This window comes from Schistocerca piceifrons, chromosome 4 (genome assembly GCF_021461385.2).
Source record: "Schistocerca piceifrons isolate TAMUIC-IGC-003096 chromosome 4, iqSchPice1.1, whole genome shotgun sequence".
In the NCBI taxonomy this organism is placed as follows: Eukaryota; Metazoa; Arthropoda; class Insecta; order Orthoptera; family Acrididae; genus Schistocerca; species Schistocerca piceifrons.
Window position 1 is genome coordinate 641,406,741 of NC_060141.1, and position 20,505 is coordinate 641,427,245.

Consider the following 20,505-nt stretch of genomic DNA (forward strand, 5'->3'; position numbering starts at 1 on the left):
TCCATATTCACCTACTATGTTTCCTTCTCTCACTTTTCCTACTCTCGAATTCCAGTCACCCATGACTATTAAATTTTTGTCTCCCTTCACTACCTGAATAATTTCTTTTATCTCATCATACATTTCTTCAATTTCTTCAACATCTGCAGAGCTAGTTGGCATATAAACTTGTACTACTGTAGTAGGTGTGGGCTTCATATCTATCTTGGCCACAATAATGCGTTCACTATGTTGTTTGTAGTAGCTTACCCGCATTCCTATTTTCCTATTCATTATTAAACCTACTCCTGCATTACCCCTATTTGATTTTGTGTTTATAACCCTGTAGTCACCTGACCAGAAGTCTTGTTCCTCCTGCCACCGAACTTCACTAATTCCCACTATATCTAACTTCAACCTATTATCACTGAAGAATGTAGTGGCATGTGGCAAGCCTGCATTTCATGGCTATTGTACGACGGCTTGTTTTGAACAGTGTTGCTGTTGACAAGATGACTCTTGCATATACTATTATTTTTATATGTGTGACAACACTGGCACTGATTTTGTGTTTAGTTTTTGACAATTCCACTAAGGCTCCAGTATATTAGGACATGATTTTATAAAACAGGTATACCTCGTCATATTTAAAGTGCATAATTTTCATATGTATGTCAGTAATACTTTTCATCGTGGTATATTTCATTTTTTTCAGCTGGAGATAATCTGCTAGTTGTATTTTTTCCCATATTTTGCTGGGGATCTGAAGATGGTCACTGTTGACTGAAACCCGTAATCTGAGGACCTACATGTTTGTGACCATAGACATTAAATAAAAGAAATTCATTCTACATTTTTGGGTCACTGTTCCACCCACGACCACGTCACAGCTTATGGAATGGGAAGAAACCCTAACAAGTGGCAGCAAAGTAAGTACCTTCTGCCAGTCACTTCATAGTGTTTTTCACAGTATGCATGCCTGTATGTATGTGGAAGTAGATATAATAAATATAAAAACTTAAATAATCTAAATCAATATGATCACTTTCACACTTAGTCTTGGAACCTACATCTACACCTATACTCTGCAAACCACTGTGAGGCGCATGGCAGAGAGTACATCCCATTGTATCAGTAATTTGGGTTCCTCCCCATTCCATTAACATATGGAGTGCGAGAAGAATGATTGACTGAATGTGTCTGTGCATGCAGTAATTATTCTAATCTTATTCTCAAGATTCCTATGTGAGCGATACATAGAGGGTTGTATTATATTCCCAGAGCCATCATTCACGTCCGATTCACCAGATCAAACAAACCTCTGACCATCTGTGCAGCCCTTCTCTGCATATGTTCAATATCCTCTGTCAATCTATTTGGTATGGGTCCCACACACTCGAGCAATATTCTAGAACTGATCGCGAGAGTGATTTGTAAGCAGTCTCCTTTGTAGACTGATTGCACTTCACCAGTATTTTACTAATAAAATGAAGACTACCACCATGCAGGAACACTTTCTCAATTTTGCGTAATAGCACTTGCATACATTAAAAACAAGCCGTCGTACAATAGCCATGAAATGCAGGCTTGCCACATGCCACTACATTCTTCAGTGATAATAGGTTGAAGTTAGATATAGTGGGAATTAGTGAAGTTCGGTGGCAGGAGGAACAAGACTTCTGGTCAGGTGACTACAGGGTTATAAACACAAAATCAAATAGGGGTAATGCAGGAGTAGGTTTAATAATGAATAGGAAAATAGGAATGCGGGTAAGCTACTACAAACAACATAGTGAACGCATTATTGTGGCCAAGATAGATACGAAGCCCACACCTACTACAGTAGTACAAGTTTATATGCCAACTAGCTCTGCAGATGACGAAGAAATTGAAGAAATGTATGATGAAATAAAAGAAATTATTCAGATTGTGAAGGGAGACAAAAATTTAATAGTCATGGGTGACTGGAATTCAAGTGTAGGAAAAGTGAGAGAAGGAAACATAGTAGGTGAATATGGATTGGGGCTAAGAAATGAAAGAGGAAGCCGCCTGGTACAATTTTGCACAGAACGCAACATAATCATAACTAACACTTGGTTTAAGAATCATGAAAGAAGGTTGTATACATGGAAGAACCCTGGAGATACTAAAAGGTATCAGATAGATTATATAATGGTAAGACAGAGATTTAGGAACCAGGTTTTAAATTGTAAGACATTTCCAGGGGCAGATGTGGACTCTGACCACAATCTATTGGTTATGACCTGTAGATTAAAACTGAAGAAACTGCAAAAAGGTGGGAATTTAAGGAGATGGGACCTGGATAAACTGAAAGAACCAGAGGTTGTACAGAGGGTCAGGGAGAGCATAAGGGAGCAATTGACAGGAATGGGGGAAATAAATACAGTAGAAGAAGAATGGGTAGCTTTGAGGGATGAAGTAGTGAAGGCAGCAGAGGATCAAGTAGGTAAAAGGACGAGGGCTAGTGGAAATCCTTGGGTAACAGAAGAAATATTGAATTTAATTGATGAAAGGAGAAAATATAAAAATGCAGTAAGTGAAGCAGGCAAAAAAGAATACAAACGTCTCAAAAATGAGATCGACAGGAAGTGCAAAATGGCTAAGCAGGGATGGCTAGAGCACAAATGTAAGGACGTAGAGGTTTATCTCACTAGGGGTAAGATAGATACCGGCTACAGGAAAATTAAAGAGACCTTTTGAGATAAGAGAACGACTTGTATGAATATCAAGAGCTCAGATGGAAACCCATTTCTAAGCAAAGAAGGGAAAGCAGAAAGGTGGAAGAAGTATATAGAGGGTCTATACAAGGGCGATGTACTTGAGCACAATATTATGGAAATGGATGAGGATGTAGATGAAGATGAAATGGGATGATACTGCGTGAAGAGTTTGACAGAGCACTGAAAGACCTGAGTCAAAACAAGGCCCCCGGAGTAGACAATATTCCATTGGAACTACTGACGGCCGTGGGAGAGCCAGTCCTGACAAAACTCTACCATCTGGTGAGCAAGATGTATGAAACAGGCGAAATACCCTCAGACTTCAAGAAGAATATAATAATTCCAATCCCAAAGAAAGCAGGTGTTGACAGATGTGAAAATTACCGAACTATCAGTTTAATAAGTCACAGCTGCAAAATACTAACACGAATTCTTTACAGACGAATGGAAAAACTAGTAGAAACCGACCTCGGGGAAGATCAGTTTGGATTCCGTAGAAACACTGGAACACGTGAGGCAATACTGACCTTACGACTTATCTTAGAAGAAAGATTAAGGAAAGGCAAACCTACGTTTCTAGCAATTGTAGACTTAGAGGAAGCTTTTGACAATGTTGACTGGAATACTCTCTTTCAAATTCTAAAGGTGGCAGGGGTAAAATACAGGGAGCGAAAGGCTATTTACAATTTGTACAGAAACCAGATGGCAGTTATAAGAGTCGAGGGACATGAAAGGGAAGCAGTGGTTGGGAAGGGAGTAGGACAGGGTTGTAGCCTCTCCCCGATGTTGTTCAATCTGTATATTGAGCAAGCAGTAAAGGAAACAAAAGAAAAATTCGGAGTAGGTATTAAAATTCATGGAGAAGAAATAAAAACTTTGAGGTTCGCCGATGACATTGTAATTCTGTCAGAGACAGCAAAGGACTTGGAAGAGCAGTTGAATGGAATGGACAGTGTCTTGAAAGGAGGATATAAGATGAACATCAACAAAAGCAAAACAAGGATAATGGAATGTAGTCTAATTAAGTCGGGTGATGCTGAGGGAATTAGATTAGGAAATGAGGAACTTAAAGTAGTAAAGGAGTTTTGCTATTTGGGGAGCAAAATAACTGATGATGGTCGAAGTAGAGAGGATATAAAATGAAGGCTGGCAATGGCAAGGAAAGCGTTTCTGAAGAAGAGAAATTTGTTAACATCCAGTATTGATTTAAGTGTCAGGAAGTCATTTCTGAAAGTATTTGTATGGAGTGTAGCCATGTATGGAAGTGAAACATGGACAATAAATAGTTTGGACAAGAAGAGAATAGAAGCTTTCGAAATGTGGTGCTACAGAAGAATGCTGAAGATTAGATGGGTAGATCACATAACTAATGAGGAAGTATTGAATAGGATTGGGGAGAAGAGAAGTTTGTGGCACAACTTGACCAGAAGAAGGGATCGGTTGGTAGGACATGTTCTGAGGCATCAAGGGATCACCAATTTAGTATTGGAGGGCAGCGTGGAGGGTAAAAATCGTAGAGGGAGACCAAGAGATGAATACACTAAGCAGATTCAGAAGGATGTAGGTTGCAGTAGGTACCGGGAGATGAAAAAGCTTGCACAGGATAGAGTAGCATGGAGAGCTGCATCAAACCAGTCTCAGGACTGAAGACCACAACAACAACAACATGCGGATACTGTCTGCACACTGTGTTGTGAGTAGAGCCAATAGTAAAGAAGTAATAAATTAAAAATCATGTCTGATGCCGAACTTTTACTGCACTTTTCTTTTCATCCTTTTGTGAGGGGTGTCAGCAAGCAAAACTTTCTTAAAGGTTTGAAATTATGTGTAAAACTTGTTGGAAGTCTCTAATGCTCTCATTCACCAACATGATTACATCTTTTTCTCCGTCTGCTTCTTTTGTTGAGTATTAATAATGCAGCACCACACATCAGTGATTCTTTCTCTTCACTCTTGATGGGAATACTCAATGTGATATGTTTGCTACCAGTTCCGCATAGCAGGTGATGTGAATATGTACGAAGAAATTTTGGTTGCTATTGTAGACAGAGAGACGAACAACAAACATTGTTGAAACTTCCTGGCAGATTAAAACTGTGTGCCCGACCGAGACTCGAACTCGGGACCTTTGCCTTTCGTGGGCAAGTGCTCTACCATCTGAACTACCGAAGCACGACTCACGCCCGGTACTCACAGCCTTACTTCTGCCAGTACCTCGTCTCCTACCTTCCAAACTTTACAGAAGCTCTCCTGCGAAACTTGCAGAACTAGCACTCCTGAAAGAAAGGATATTGCGGAGACATGGCTTAGCCACAGCCTGGGGGATGTTTCCAGAATGAGATTTTCACTCTGCAGCGGAGTGTGCGCTGATATGAAACTTCCTGGCAGATTAAAACTGTGTGCCCGACCGAGACTCGAACTCGGGACCTTTGCAAAGGTCCCGAGTTCGAGTCTCGGTCGGGCACACAGTTTTAATCTGCCAGGAAGTTTCATATCAGCGCACACTCCGCTGCAGAGTGAAAATCTCATTCTGGAAACATCCCCCAGGCTGTGGCTAAGCCATGTCTCCGCAATATCCTTTCTTTCAGGAGTGCTAGTTCTGCAAGTTTCGCAGGAGAGCTTCTGTAAAGTTTGGAAGGTAGGAGACGAGGTACTGGCAGAAGTAAGGCTGTGAGTACCGGGCGTGAGTCGTGCTTCGGTAGCTCAGATGGTAGAGCACTTGCCCGCGAAAGGCAAAGGTCCCGAGTTCGAGTCTCGGTCGGGCACACAGTTTTAATCTGCCAGGAAGTTTCATATCAGCGCACACTCCGCTGCAGAGTGAAAATCTCATTCTGGAAACAAACATTGTTGTTGACCTTGGTAGAACAATGTTGCAATTAGAAACATGTTTTTAAACTCAGTGTAAATGCAGCTTAATAGACAGTTACTATATAAATACTCATGTGGACTCCATTATCCATTATCTTGACTTTTGCTAATCATTCATGTGTTCACCAGTGTAATACAAGCAAGATACTGGTTATCTGAAAAATGTAGGAAAATTAGAAATAATTAATTTATGTACAAAACATGTTTTTTCATACTTTTGTAAACTTGAAGGGTCTTCACGTCAATGCACTGTGGTGGACTTGACTTCAGTTCTTCTTCCAAGTTTACCCCAGATAAATCTTCCACAGTCATATAATCCAATTTGCACAGTAGTAACTGAGACTTGTCTGTAATGAGAGAAATGTAAATCACAATTTTAAACAGGTGTCTACAACTATGTCTGTACAACCACAACTGACAACAGAAGTACATCATATTTTAAAATATGTTGCAATATGACAAGAATACTAACCATATTCTGATGGAGGAATACATTCCAGAAGACATAAGCCCTCAGAAGTTGATCGGTAAGCAGCAACAAGTTGAGGTATAGATTTATATTCTTTCTCGTCTTTACTGAAATAATATCGTTCATTTCCCAGTTTCTCAATTTTGTATGTTTTCGGTTTCAAGCTGTAACAAAAAACATAACCCAAAGATTTATATGATTATTATATGAAGACACACAAGACCAACCCAACAGAAGCAAGGTTCATTTACCCCTACATATGGCTTTATCAAAAATTTGGATAACAGAAAAATTCCCCAAATATCAGATCACAGTAATACATCATCCAACCCATAAAACTGGAGCAATACAAATAACTACCAAGAGAGACATACCACTGCTAGACTTCACAGACAAGATTTTCTTTGCAATATTGTATAGCAGGATTACATGACAACAAGAGCAAGAATTAAATGAATACCAAGGTGGTTTTAGACCAGGTGTAGCTGTGCAGAACATCGCATTAAAATTACTCATACTAGAATGCAGGAAATACGTGTCTCTAGCAAGAACATTTGTAGATTTTAAGAGGACATATGATCTGTTAGATAACAAACAGTTCAGCTGTAGAAAAGGCAAAGGCACCAGAGGCAGTTCTGACTTTGTGTTTAACATTAGAGGTAAGACTTAGGAAAAATTAAAACCATTTCATATTATTTGTCGATCTAAGAAAAGTGTTTCACATTGTAAAATTAACCAAAAGAACTGGTATAACCTATGTGGAAAGAAAGGTAATATATAATATATGTAAGAATCAAGAAGGATCAATAATAATGGGAGACCAAGAAAGAAGTGCTCCAGAGGGGTCTAGGAGTGGCATTAAAATCCATACTGAAAGGATATTAATGAAAAATGTGGCTGAAATGAACTTGGTGAGAAACTTAACATCAAAACTGGGGGCCACAAGGCTGCTGAAGGGAAATAACACTACTACTTTGGAAGCAAAATAACATATGATACACAAAGTAATGAAGATCCAAAATGCAAGCTGGTACACATGAAAAAGGTATTCTTGATCAAAAGAAATCTATTAGTATCACACACAGACAAAATTTGAGAAAGTTATGCCTGAGAATGTACATCTGAGCTACTGTGTATGGAAATAAGTGATAAACTGTGGGAAATGTGGAAAAGAGGAGAACAGAAGCATCTAAGACATGTATAAACTGGATGTGCAAAATTAAGTGAAGTGATAAGGTAAGAAATGGGGAAGTCTTCCAGTGAATCAAGAAGGAAAGAAATATGTTTTAAAAAATGTGAGAAGAAGAAGGCACATGATGATAGGACATAAGAGAATGACTCATTATACTAGAGAGAACTGAAGAGGACAAAACGTGGGTGAAGACAGAGACTGGAAGATTTCCAAAAAATAATTGAGGACAATGTGTGTTAGTACTAATAAGGGATGAAGAGGTTGGTACAAGAGAGAAAATAATGCCAGAATGTGTCATCCATTACAAAAAGTGTCTACAGACATAAACACTGAAATTTTTTAAAAAAATGCAAAATTATTCAAACTAATAGGTCTCTCTACAACCAACATAATATCTAAAGTCCACTCCAGAAGCAAATTTTCTGTCTTTGAATGTACAGTGAGAGAATTGTTTAAGGTTAACCAGAAGAACATCAAAATTGGAAACTCAAAGATAACATAAATTTAAACTATCTGATGACCTTGCTTCAAAAACATTCAGGAAACCTGATAAGTTAAATCACTACAGAAAACAGTGAGGAAAATTGTCCTTACAACAGGCTCTGTAAAAACATAAATTACATTAACTAACCCAACAATCATCAACAAAACGTCATGAGAAGGACAGGAAATCAAAATCATAAAGCTACTTAAACATTTAAGAGAAATCATGCCATTCAACCTCAACAAAAAATTTAAGTGATGTAAATAAAATAAGCAAGCTGCACATCACCCAGAACAAATACAATAAAACAAGCCACTCCACAGCTTCAAATGAAAACACTACAAATGGTTTTGCCACCAGAAATAACAAATGCCAGTGAAACCAACCAACACTGTATAAGTAGACAGCTAACATATATGACGACCCCAGAAGTCAAGTGGTCTACGTGACATTTTTGACAAAAATGGGTTAAGTACAGGAATGAGACTGATAATACTAATCTGTTCGGTGGTAAAGGGATCCCAGTGATTTTATAGACAGTACGTGCCATCTATCATGAAACCCCTTGACTATTTGGTGTATTGTAGTTAAACAGTGGGGCACTAGAGGTTCAATACCACTAGGACACCCTTACCACCAAACAGTGCAATAGATTCTGTTCATGGAAGCAGGCATCAGAGCTAGTGATAAAGTGTGTCACCACATTATCTTTCACACAAGATTAGCTGACACGTGACCATTTGGTGCTGTGTTTAGTCACATTTGGGCATTTCATACAAAGTAACTGTAAATACATCGTTTGTATACAATGAATGGGAATGAGAAAGGTACATCCTAAGCTGCAAATGATTGGTACATTTTGTTACAATACAATTTTTATCTAGTTGCTTACATATTTCTATCTGGGTAACTATTTATTTATTTATTTACTTAGTAGTACAAGTACAGAAACTTTAGGCCTCTCATCAGTGTAGCAACAAAAAATGACATTGTGTATGAATCTGTTTTAAAAAAGTAGTTGCTTCCAGATCCTATGCCAAGGCTGATAATAGAAACAGTCTGGCGATACCAATAATGACAATGACAGTTATATTAGTAGTAGCAGTGATGCACCACTGTTTGGGGGTGGTCGTGATTCTGATAAAGACAGTGATTGGAATCCTTGTGATGACGATGATGAAACCAATGAGGCTTCTTCAGGTACATTACATTTTTAAGTTGTATATGTCTGAAGCCAGATACGTATCTAACATGTTTATTTTTGTGTTTACATTTTAATACAATTTAAGGTACCACAACATTGTTAGCCGACACTACAAAAACCTTGATTTCATATACATTATTTTTAGATGACACAGAAGAAGAAGCAGAATGAAGACCTGGTCAAATTGAGGACTTGCTAGCCAATGCTATTCCCCCTTGAACCACAGCCCGGGAAAAAAAGGGTGAGAAGGAAGCACACTTTGAAATCTCAGAAGAGGAAGACATTGAGGAACACAGGACAGTCTTGATCGCAATATGACGCTACAAGGGGCTAAAAAGTTATGTAATAACAATATTCCCCATGAGCAGAGGGAAGTAATATTTAGATATTATTGGACACCAGGTAGCTGGGAACTTTAGACATCGTTCTTGAATGGTGCCATAGACTTACAGCCTGTGTTGAGGAAGAAAACCACAGCTGTTACGCACAAAGAGGTATCGTCTATTTATAAACTGGATGGTTTTAGAGAGTGGAAAATCCTTTTTGTAAAAACACTTGACATATCTAACAAAAGGATAAGAAATGGTGTCATTAACAAAAGATCTAACACATAAGGCATTTCGCCATGTGACAAATGGGGAAGGAAGGAGTTCCCAAATAAAATTCCAGCAAACAGAATTGCAATAATGTAGGAGCATATAAGAAGATTCCCAATGTACACGAGCCTCCCTGCCGCCGTTGGATAAGCAGCTGAGCAGCAAGTTGTATACTCCTAGCCCACTCATTTGTTACATAGTTTAATTCTTAATTTCTTTGCGTGTTTTTGGTACTTGAATTGTTTAATTCATAAATTTCGGGCGTATTATAGTATTTGAGAGTTGTAGCATCGCGTTTTAGTACCTGAATAGTGTAAATTCACGTAGTCTCCTCCCGCCGCCGAGCAGTGTCAGCAGTGCGCAAGTAGCAGCATTACTGCATTTACTAGGCAATCTTGTATTTTAATAACCGTTTAAATTTTGTTGATTTGTTTGCGCTCTCTGTAGATTAGTTCAGACGTTCTTTGCAAAACAGTTTTTAGCATGGATAGGGACTGCAACTGCTGTGTTCGGATGCAGGCTGAGTTGGCATCCCTTCGCTCCCAGCTTCAGGCAGTGTTGGCTTCAGTCTCACAGCTTGAGGCTGTTGCCAATGGGCATCACTGTGGGGGTCCGGATAGGGGTTTGTCGGGGACGGCCAGCTCGTCCCACGCATCCCCTGATCGGACTACGACTGTGGTTGCCCGGGATACTGCCCGCATTGAGGCTCATCCCTCACCTGTGGTAGAGTGGGAGGTCGTCTCAAGGTGTGGCAGGGGGCGAAAGACATTCCGGAGGGCTGAACGGAAAGCCTCTCCAGTTTGTCTGACGAACCGGTTTCAGGCTCTGTCTCAGGCTGATACTGATCTTCGGCCTGACATGGCTGCTTGTCCTGTTCCAGAGGTTGCCCCTCAGTCTGCAAGATCCGGGCAGTCGCAGAGGGTGGGCTTACTGGTAGTTGGGAGCTCCAACGTCAGGAGCATAATGGGGCCCCTTAGGGAAATGGCAGCAAGAGAGGGGAAGAAAGCCAATGTGCACTCCGTGTGCATACCGGGGGGACTCATTCCAGATGTGGAAAGGGTCCTTCCGGATGCCATGAAGGGTACAGGGTGCACCCACCTGCAGGTGGTCGCTCATGTCGGCACCAATGATGTGTGTCGCTATGGATCGGAGGAAATCCTCTCTGGCTTCCGGCGGCTATCTGATTTGGTGAAGACTGCCAGTCTCGCTAGCGGGATGAAAGCAGAGCTCACCATCTGCAGCATCGTCGACAGGACTGACTGCGGACCTTTGGTACAGAGCCGAGTGGAAGGTCTGAATCAGAGGCTGAGACGGTTCTGCAACCGTGTGGGCTGCAGATTCCTCGACTTGCGCCATAGGGTGGTGGGGTTTCGGGTTCCGCTGGATAGGTCAGGAGTCCACTACACGCATCAAGCGGCTACACGGGTAGCAGGGGTTGTGTGGCGTGGGCTGGGCGGTTTTTTAGGTTAGATGGCCTTGGGCAAGTACAGAAAGGGCAACAGCCTCAACGTGTGCGGGGCAAAGTCAGGACATGTATCGGTATTGTAATTGTCAACTGTTGAAGCTGCGTTGGTAAAGTACCACAACTTCAAGCGCTGATGGAAAGCACCGAAGCTGAAATCGTTATAGGTACAGAAAGCTGGCTTAAGCCAGAGATAAATTCTACCGAAATTTTTACAAAGGTACAGACGGTGTTTAGAAAGGATAGATTGCATGCAACCGGTGATGGAGTGTTCGTCGCTGTTAGTAGTAGTTTATCCTGTAGTGAAGTAGAAGTGGATAGTTCCTGTGAATTATTATGGGTGGAGGTTACACTCAACAACCGAACTAGGTTAATAATTGGCTCATTTTACCGACCTCCTGACTCAGCACCATTAGTGGCAGAACAACTGAGAGAAAATTTGGAATACATTTCACATAAATTTTCTCAGCATGTTATAGTCTTAGGTGGAGATTTCAATTTACCAGATATAGACTGGGACACTCAGATGTTTAGGACGGGTGGTAGGGACAGAGCATCGAGTGACATTATACTAAGTGCACTATCCGAAAATTAACTCGAGCAATTAAACAGAGAACCGACTCGTGGAGATAACATCTTGGACCTACTGATAACAAACAGACACGAACTTTTCAACTCTGTATGTACAGAACAGGGAATCAGTGATCATAAGGCCGTTGCAGCATCCCTGAATATGGAAGTTAATAGGAATATAAAAAAAGGGAGGTAGGTTTATCTGTTTAGTAAGAGTAATAGAAGGCAGATTTCAGACTACCAAACAGATCAAAACGAAAATTTCTGTTCCGACACTGACAATGTTGAGTGTTTATGGAAAAAGTTCAAGGCAATCGTAAAATGCGTTTTAGACAGGTATGTGCCGAGTAAAACTGTGAGGGACGGGAAAAACCCACCGTGGTACAACAACAAAGTTAGGAAACTACTGCGAAAGCAAAGAGAGCTCCACTCCAAGCTTAAACGCAGCCAAAACCTCTCAGACAAACAGAAGCTAAACGATGTCAAAGTTAGCATAAGGAGGGCTATGCGTGAAGCGTTCAGTGAATGCGAAAGTAAAATTCTATGTACCGACTTGACAGAAAATCCTAGGAAGTTCTGGTCTTACGTTAAATCAGTAAGTGGCTCGAAACAGCATATCCAGACACTACGGGATGATGATGGCATTGAAACAGAGGATGACACGCGTAAAGCTGAAATACTAAACACCTTTTTCCAAAGCTGTTTCACAGAGGAAGACCGCACTGCAGTTCCTTCTCTAAATCCTCGCACAAACGAAAAAATAGCTGACATCGAAATAAGTGTCCAAGGAATAGAAAAGCAACTGGAATCACTCAATAGAGGAAAGTCCACTGGACCTGACGGGATACCAATTCGATTCTACACAGAGTACGCGAAAGAACTTGCCCCCCTTCTAACAGCCGTGTACCGCAAGTCTCTAGAGGAACGGAGGGTTCCAAATGATTGGAAAAGAGCACAGGTAGTCCCAGTCTTCAAGAAGGGTCGTCGAGCAGATGCGCAAAACTATAGACCTATATCTCTGACGTCGATCTGTTGTAGAATTTTAGAACATGTTTTTTGCTCGAGTATCATGTCGTTTTTGGAAACCCAGAATCTACTATGTAGGAATCAACATGGATTCCGGAAACAGCGATCGTGTGAGACCCAACCCGCTTTATTTGTTCATGAGACCCAGAAAATATTAGATACAGGCTCCCAGGTAGATGCTATTTTCCTTGACTTCCGGAAGGCGTTCGATACAGTTCCGCACTGTCGCCTGATAAACAAAGTAAGAGCCTACGGAATATCAGACCAGCTGTGTGGCTGGATTGAAGAGTTTTTAGCAAACAGAACACAGCATGTTGTTATCAATGGGGAGACGTCTACAAACGTTAAAGTAACCTCTGGCGTGCCACAGGGGAGTGTTATGGGACCATTGCTTTTCACAATATATATAAATGACCTAGTAGATAGTGTTGGAAGTTCCATGCGGCTTTTCGCGGATGATGCTGTAGTATACAGAGAAGTTGCAGCATTAGAAAATTGTAGCGAAATGCAGGAAGATCTGCAGCGGACAGGCACTTGGTGCAGGGAGTGGCAACTGACCCTTAACATAGACAAATGTAATGTATTGTGAATACATAGAAAGAAGGATCCTTTATTGTATGATTATATGATAGCGGAACAAACACTGGTAGCAGTTACTTCTGTAAAATATCTGGGAGTATGCGTGCGGAACGATCTGAAGTGGAATGATCATATAAAATTAATTGTTGGTAAGGCGGGTACCAGGTTGAGATTCATTGGGAGAGTGCTTAGAAAATGTAGTCCATCAACAAAGGAGGTGGCTTACAAAACACTCGTTCAACCTATACTTGAGTATTGCTCATCAGTGTGGGATCCGTACCAGATCGGTCTGACGGAGGAGATAGAGAAGATCCAAAGAAGAGCGGCGCGTTTCGTCACAGGGTTATTTGGTAACTGTGATAGCGTTACAGAGATGTTTAATAAACTCAAGTGGCAGACTCTGCAAGAGAGGCGCTCTGCATCGCGGTGTAGCTTGCTGTCCAGGTTTCGAGAGGGTGCGTTTCTGGATGAGGTATCGAATATATTGCTTCCCCCTACTTATACCTCCCGAGGAGATCACGAATGTAAAATTAGAGAGATTAGAGCACGCACGGAGGCTTTCAGACAGTCGTTCTTCCCCCGAACCATACGCGACTGGAACAGGAAAGGGAGGTAATGACAGTGGCACGTAAAGTGCCCTCCGCCACACACCGTTGGGTGGCTTGCGGAGTATAAATGTAGATGTAGATGTAGAAGCCATTACAGTAGAGCAAAAGCTCCAAACTGAAAGTACTTACATTCAAACTTAAGTGTGGCAATGATGAGTAAAATGTATGAAACATTTTGCCGCAAAGACAAAAAAGTGAAACCTAAAAGCTTTCACAAGCCTCATACTGATACCTGTGTTACTTGTGACAGGTTGCAAATGAAAATTGTACATGGTACACCAGATGAAAAAAAGGCAGCTGAAGTTGAAAAAGAATTTGAAGGCAGAAGCAGGAAAATAAGCCAAAAGGAAATGCAAGGAATTAAAGGATGGCAACCATGTTGCAATAAGCTTTGATCTTCAAAAGATGTTGCAGACACCAAATGTGACGAACTCAAAAGCCTACTATATGCGACAGTTGTGGACATAAAACCTCAATATTCACAACTTAACCAGTGGTACTGCCCATATGTTTATGTGGCATGAAGGACAGGCAAGTAGGGGTTGCCAGGAGATAGCATCTTGCCTGCTGAAGTATATCCAGTCTTCCTCACACTGTGAAGCACATCTCAGCCTTCAGTGACAACAATGGAGGCCAAAACCAGAGGCATCTAATAGTAAACTTTTGGTGTTATATTGTCACGAACACCCAAACTGAAACTGTTCATCACTATTTCCTCATTTATAGTCATTCATACAATGGATGTGATCACGACTTTAGGATCATTGAACTTAAAAGTGAGAGGAACCAATGTGACTGGATGAATCTGGCTGCCACAGTGAGTCAAAAATTTGTTGTTACTAAAATGACAGATGAAGACTTCATTGATCTTCAACCACTAGCGGTACTTTAGGAACACTGTGCCAGGGATACGAGGAATGCAGGTACTTCATTTTGAAAAGGCAAACCCGGGTACCATTTCTTATAAGACAACATCAGTTGAAGGTATTCTGCCTTACCAGAAACTGCCAATGAAAAAACAATGAACAGGAAAAATGCCTAAACAACTTCCCAGTCTTCAGTTCACTGCTGTGAAACCAAAGCTAAAATACACAAAATATGAAGACCTGATGGAACTTCTGCAATTTGTGCCACCGATACACCACCAATTTTATAAACATTTATCCCATGAAACAAAGACTGGGGAACCATTTGGAGCTATTAATAATGTGGGTGATGATGATGATGATGATGTCGCTACGGACTTGGATAACAACACCTATGACACAGATGGTGATTGTGATACGAATGATTTACAAAATACAAATAATCAGTACACTATTGACGCAATACTGTATCCTGTTATAAAAATAAATGTCTGTTATGTTGAGTATGTACTCTGAGCATTATCATTTTATTCTATTGTAAGTGATAAGTAAAGGGGTCTAAGTGTGTATTGCCCATTCTTTGTACCTGTCCAACTATAAACCAGATGTTCTACCTATTTATTATCACTGGTAATAAAAGGCTAAGGACCTGAGTATTCAACTGAAATGTTCAAAATGGTGAAAATCTCATGTCCCCTCCTATGAAAACCATTAAACTTTGACTTGCATTTTCTAGAAACTACGATTTTGTCATTTAGACCCCTTGACCTCTGGGGTCCTCATATTATACACAGCAGAACGATCAGAATGTGCGTAAGCACAAAATATCAAGAAAACGAACAATGGAAGCTAGCTTCTATGAAGGTCTACAAGGAAATGGAATTGAAAAGAGCATGATCAGCTATAAACATACATTATTTTTTGGACATCTGATCAAGACACAAGGCAGCAGAATCATCAAGGAAATATAACAGAAATGACAGTACGGTATGAGCAATACTATATGGATTACAGAAATTAAGGAAGATTTGAGATAAACACAATAGAAAATTTAAAAAATGAAACAGACAAAATCAAGAAATTTGAAGAGCAGCACAGCAGACTACAAACCATGATCAACAAACAGACAATGGAAAGAGTGATTTCAGAAGAAGAAAGAGAGTGGAGATGTGAGAGAATGAAGTACTGTGTCGACAGAAAACTGGAAAATTGCTTTTTATCAAACTGATTAAAATGAAATTCTCCAATGAAGAATACAAATAGTACTGTGTTTTGTAGAAACGAAATCACAAATTATATAGCAAAGAAAGAAATTATTGTCTGTTGTATGGATGTAATTCACCTGATGTGAAAGCAATTAAGAAATTTTATCATAAGTTTCTGACAACTGGAACTGTTCTGAAACATTCTGACGGTGCATGCCACAGCGTTTCAAAAGAAACAGTGGAGGACATCAGACAAGCCTTTCTCAGAAGGCCACAAAAGTCAATTCAGCAGGCACCTAGGCATCTTAATGTATCCTGAGCAATACTGCACTGTGTAGAAAACCTGCATCTCCGTTTTAATATTTACAAACTGCAAATTCTACAACATCTGATGCCGAATGACAAACCACGCTGACAACAATTTGCTAAGGATAAGCTGCAGTGTACTAACATGAATGCCAGCTCCCAGGAAAGACGTTTCTTCTCAGATGAGGCAACCTTTCACGCATGTGCAGCAGTTATGTGATATCATGTTCAGATTTGGGGCTTGAAACATAGGCATAATATCGTTGACCATGTTCATGATACCCCTAAACTGAATGTCTGGTATGGGCTAATGCATGGCCGGATTGATGGATCATTCTTTGCAGAAAGCGCAGTGCATGGGTCAGTGTATTTGGATATTTTGGAGCAGCTTGTGTGCTGTTGTGTAACGTGTGCTGTGGTCTTCAGTTCAGAGACTGGTTTGATGCAGCTCTCCATGCTACTCTATACAAGATTTGCAACCCAACATCAACTTTCAACAAGATGGAGCTCTGCTGCATTGGTCAGCAGCTGGATTCAAAACTTCCCGATCGCTGGATCAGATGTGGAGGATCTGGCTACCAAGTTCCCCTGACATTACCCTGTTGGATTTCTTCTTGTGAGGATTTGTGAAGGACCACATGTACGCAACCAAAAGGGATGATATTTCTATGTTAAGATGTCATGTCCCTGATGTGATTGCAACAGTGACAGAGGACATGCTATGAAGAACATGGCCCAAGAAACTTAACACAGACTCAATATTCCTCATGCTACAAATGATTCACATGTAGAAGTGTACTGATGATTATGAAATAATTTCTTTGAAATGCCCTACCATATGGTGCAATTTCATTATCATAACCATTTCAGTTTTCTATTCTTGGGTTTTTGAAATGTGGGAGGTTTGACAGGGTCACCCTGTACCCTGTACTATGTTTATTATCTACTATATTTCAAAAATGTGCTAAAATTTCAAATATTCTGTGAAAAAGCATACATCATCTACAGTACAGGTAGAATATTAAATAAATCTCACAACTTTGACAGAATTATGTTTGCAGGCTTGTCTTTTATGTATGTAATTAAGTTTCAGACTATTACATTAATATTCTTACAAGACATTTTAATTGTTTACTAAGAAATTTTGTATCACAATATTTACCTTTCTGTTGTGCAGACATCCAAATAGTAGACATTATACTTGGTTTCACTTTCTCTCAAAATAAAGCAACCAGCTTTGTTGTTCCTCTTTTCTTGTAACTTCGCATACGAAAATTCTCCTCTGTAAACAAAAGAGCCATTTCAGTTAAAACATAAGTCATTAACTGTAAATGTTGCCTTTGGCTGGAATTAATGATTCAAACCAGAGATTTTTAAAATTAAATCTTAAAGACAATACAGCACTTTTACTTCAATCGCTGCAATTGTAAAACACAACTAAACTGCAAAATATAGCTGACTTACCCAACAGGACCATGGCACTTCAGCATGTACAGCCTTTTCAGTGATGGTGTTGGAACATCTTTACACAAGTTGAAAGTCCATTTCACCATCAATCGATAATAACCATCCAGGAGGCTTACAAATGAAAGTAACATAGGAGTGGACTGAAATTTTAAGTATGAAGGTATTCCTGTTTTTCTTGATATTTCTATTGTACGATCACTTCTGACTGATATAAAACAAAGATCATCTATTGCACAGAGATGTGACCACTGGAATAAAGAAAGATATTGAATCAGTGGAATACTTATATTACAGCCCTTCTGATATAAAATTATGGAAGAAATTGCTTTGCATAAAAACTTTAATATTCTGGTACATTTTCTGAACTGCTTCTATTGCTCAAATTCCCATTTCCAATGAAAACTAATTAATTAATTCAATCATGCCCATCAGCCTGAGCCTGAAACAAATACAGTTTCACTCATTAATGCAGTGGAATTAAATTTATAAAACTTGCATTACATTTGTATTTTTAAAATGATATTGTGTGCCAAATCTGCTGTGAGCTGCAACATAGATAGTACACCTTTCATGAACTTTTATTCATCATGTTTGACAGTTCCCTTCATGAACAGGGACTTCCAGTGACACAAGTGAAATAACACAGTGACAACTGATGTATGTAAATGTAACTGTCATTAAGCTGCTGTAAATTATTTGTACTTGACACAGTAAATTTAAAAGGAAAACTTGCTCATTCCTCAGTAAAATATATTAAATAGCTGCATTAATCACCTGCACTAGCTATATGACTAGACAATCACAATGCTACTTGCAATACAACAGTTATGTAACTTACATCCACAGCAGCAAAAGTCTGTTTACATTACTTGTCATGCACCAAACATGGACATACAAACATTTGAATCTAGGTATAAAGATGTAAACTGTACAAGTGGCTAATTATGTATTTATTTAATTTTCTATTGAATATGTGAGGCTTCTGAATTCCTTATTTCATGTTTGAAGCTGATATAATGAGGATTTTTTCCTACCAAACTACAGAAACCCTGTTCAGAGTCTTACACAAAGAGGCAAAATATACATGATTTTTAACTGTATGAATCACAGTTCAGCAGGAGATGATTTATATTATTTACAACAAATGAAATTATGGAGTAAATGTATTAGACATGCAATTGCAAGTCTTTGAAAATGGCCTCTGCTAAATATTAGGGTACCTAATTCATACAATGTGATTGTTTTTGCTGACAATATATTTTTATTTCACTTTCATTGCACTTGAGAATCAGAGTTGCCACAAGTTCCCCCAAGTGAAATTCCCTGATTTCTAGACAAGTTTTAGCATTTTTCCCTGACAAATTTTGAGATCTTATGGGTAAGTAAAGATGTAAGTTGACAAAAAAAGTATGTACTTCTGTATTTCTAAACATGTAATTAATCCCATTTCATATGAGCACTACACTTTGTTCTATGTATTTGAAGTTTTCTGGCAAAACCATTGTTTGAATTTACTCATGTATAACTCACTTAAGTGACCACATGATGTGATCGCAAAATGGCAAAAAATGCAAGGGAACCCTCAGCTTGACTCACTTCTAAAGATTCTTTTATGGTTTTGAAAGGTATTGTTTAGGGTGCTGCAGTTATCTTGTGATTTTTTTTTTTGCCACTATGGCTTATATGTGAGCACAAGCTGCTAACAAAGTACTATGATGCAAATTTACTGTCACACAGCCATTCAGCACAACATTTCTGGGCATACAGTGCCTTTACTATAGCAATGTTTAGTGCTAAAAAATATCCAGTGATGTAAAAAACACCACATTAACACTGGCACTATGGGTAGGCATAATACATACAGCTACAGATTTATTCATTCATGCTGGAATGCATAACAATACAGGAACGAAGATAGAATACCATGTATTATAAATGTTTAGGTTGTACAAATTCAAGAGCTAGTAGACGTTAATAAATTAATAGTTTCCATATGTTGAATGGATCAAGTGATTTTTAAAAGTAATTTTATTGTAAAACCACACTAATATGTTTAAAAATATACCATAATTCCTACTCGCCAATAGACAGGTAATCAAAACCACCACAGTGAGAAAACTATTTAACTTAGTAGCAATGACACAGTGACAACCCACAAACGCAAGTCCAAACAGAGCACAAAACTGAGCAATATAAGTATACATTCTACAAAATGCGCAGAAAACAGGAAAAAGCACAGTCTATAACATGTCATGTGCAACTTCCCGATTCCTACAAACTCCGAGGAGTAAATCGACTAAAAAAATTAATAAGCAAAGGACTTCCCAGAATTGGCCAAAAACTGAAATGGAATTTTGAAACAACCATCATAGATTTGATGATCATAGCTAAAAATCAGGAGAAATAATGAAATAATCAGGAGGTGGAAGGAAATGCTGAAAATCAGGAATCTTTGTCCTAAATCAGGAGAAGACTAGAGGTTTTCAATAGATGGATTTGTCCAGTTTCAGAACACACATGCGATGAAGAAGACGTTAATGAAATCAACCCTCTCATCTAAAGAGGAAGCAAGAACAACAGAAACATTGGGAAAGCAGGGCAGCAAGGCATACCTTGCCGATCTTCCCTCTTCACTGAAAAACCAGTGGTAAGGTTTTATAAGTAACGCCAAAATTTGACATCAGAAAAGGATAGGTTATATCAAGCTGTGCAAGGATATGTCAAAAATGCCAAAATCTTTAGTTCACATTTGAGCGCCACTATGCTGGCGTGCAAGATGAATGTCCGCTGTCTGCTTGACCACCACAACTGCATTGGAGAGCTTAGATTCTTCCATATGGCTGATTATGGCCATCTTAACCTAGTTAGTGAAAACAAAAG

General features: G+C 39.3%; 1 protein-coding gene across 1 annotated transcript in view; it reads right to left on the reverse strand.

The window, feature by feature from the left end:
- Positions 1 to 20,505, reverse strand: part of LOC124794805 (tyrosine-protein kinase hopscotch) — a 194,594-nt gene that overhangs the window by 163,742 nt on the left and 10,347 nt on the right. Inside the window, exons 2-5 of the mRNA XM_047258461.1 lie at positions 17,623 to 17,873; positions 17,321 to 17,440; positions 6,061 to 6,221; positions 5,804 to 5,935 (exon numbers count right to left, since the gene is read on the reverse strand). Of these exons, the coding sequence (XP_047114417.1) occupies positions 5,804 to 5,935; positions 6,061 to 6,221; positions 17,321 to 17,440; positions 17,623 to 17,873 (664 nt within the window). The remainder of the gene's footprint in view (positions 1 to 5,803; positions 5,936 to 6,060; positions 6,222 to 17,320; positions 17,441 to 17,622; positions 17,874 to 20,505) is intronic.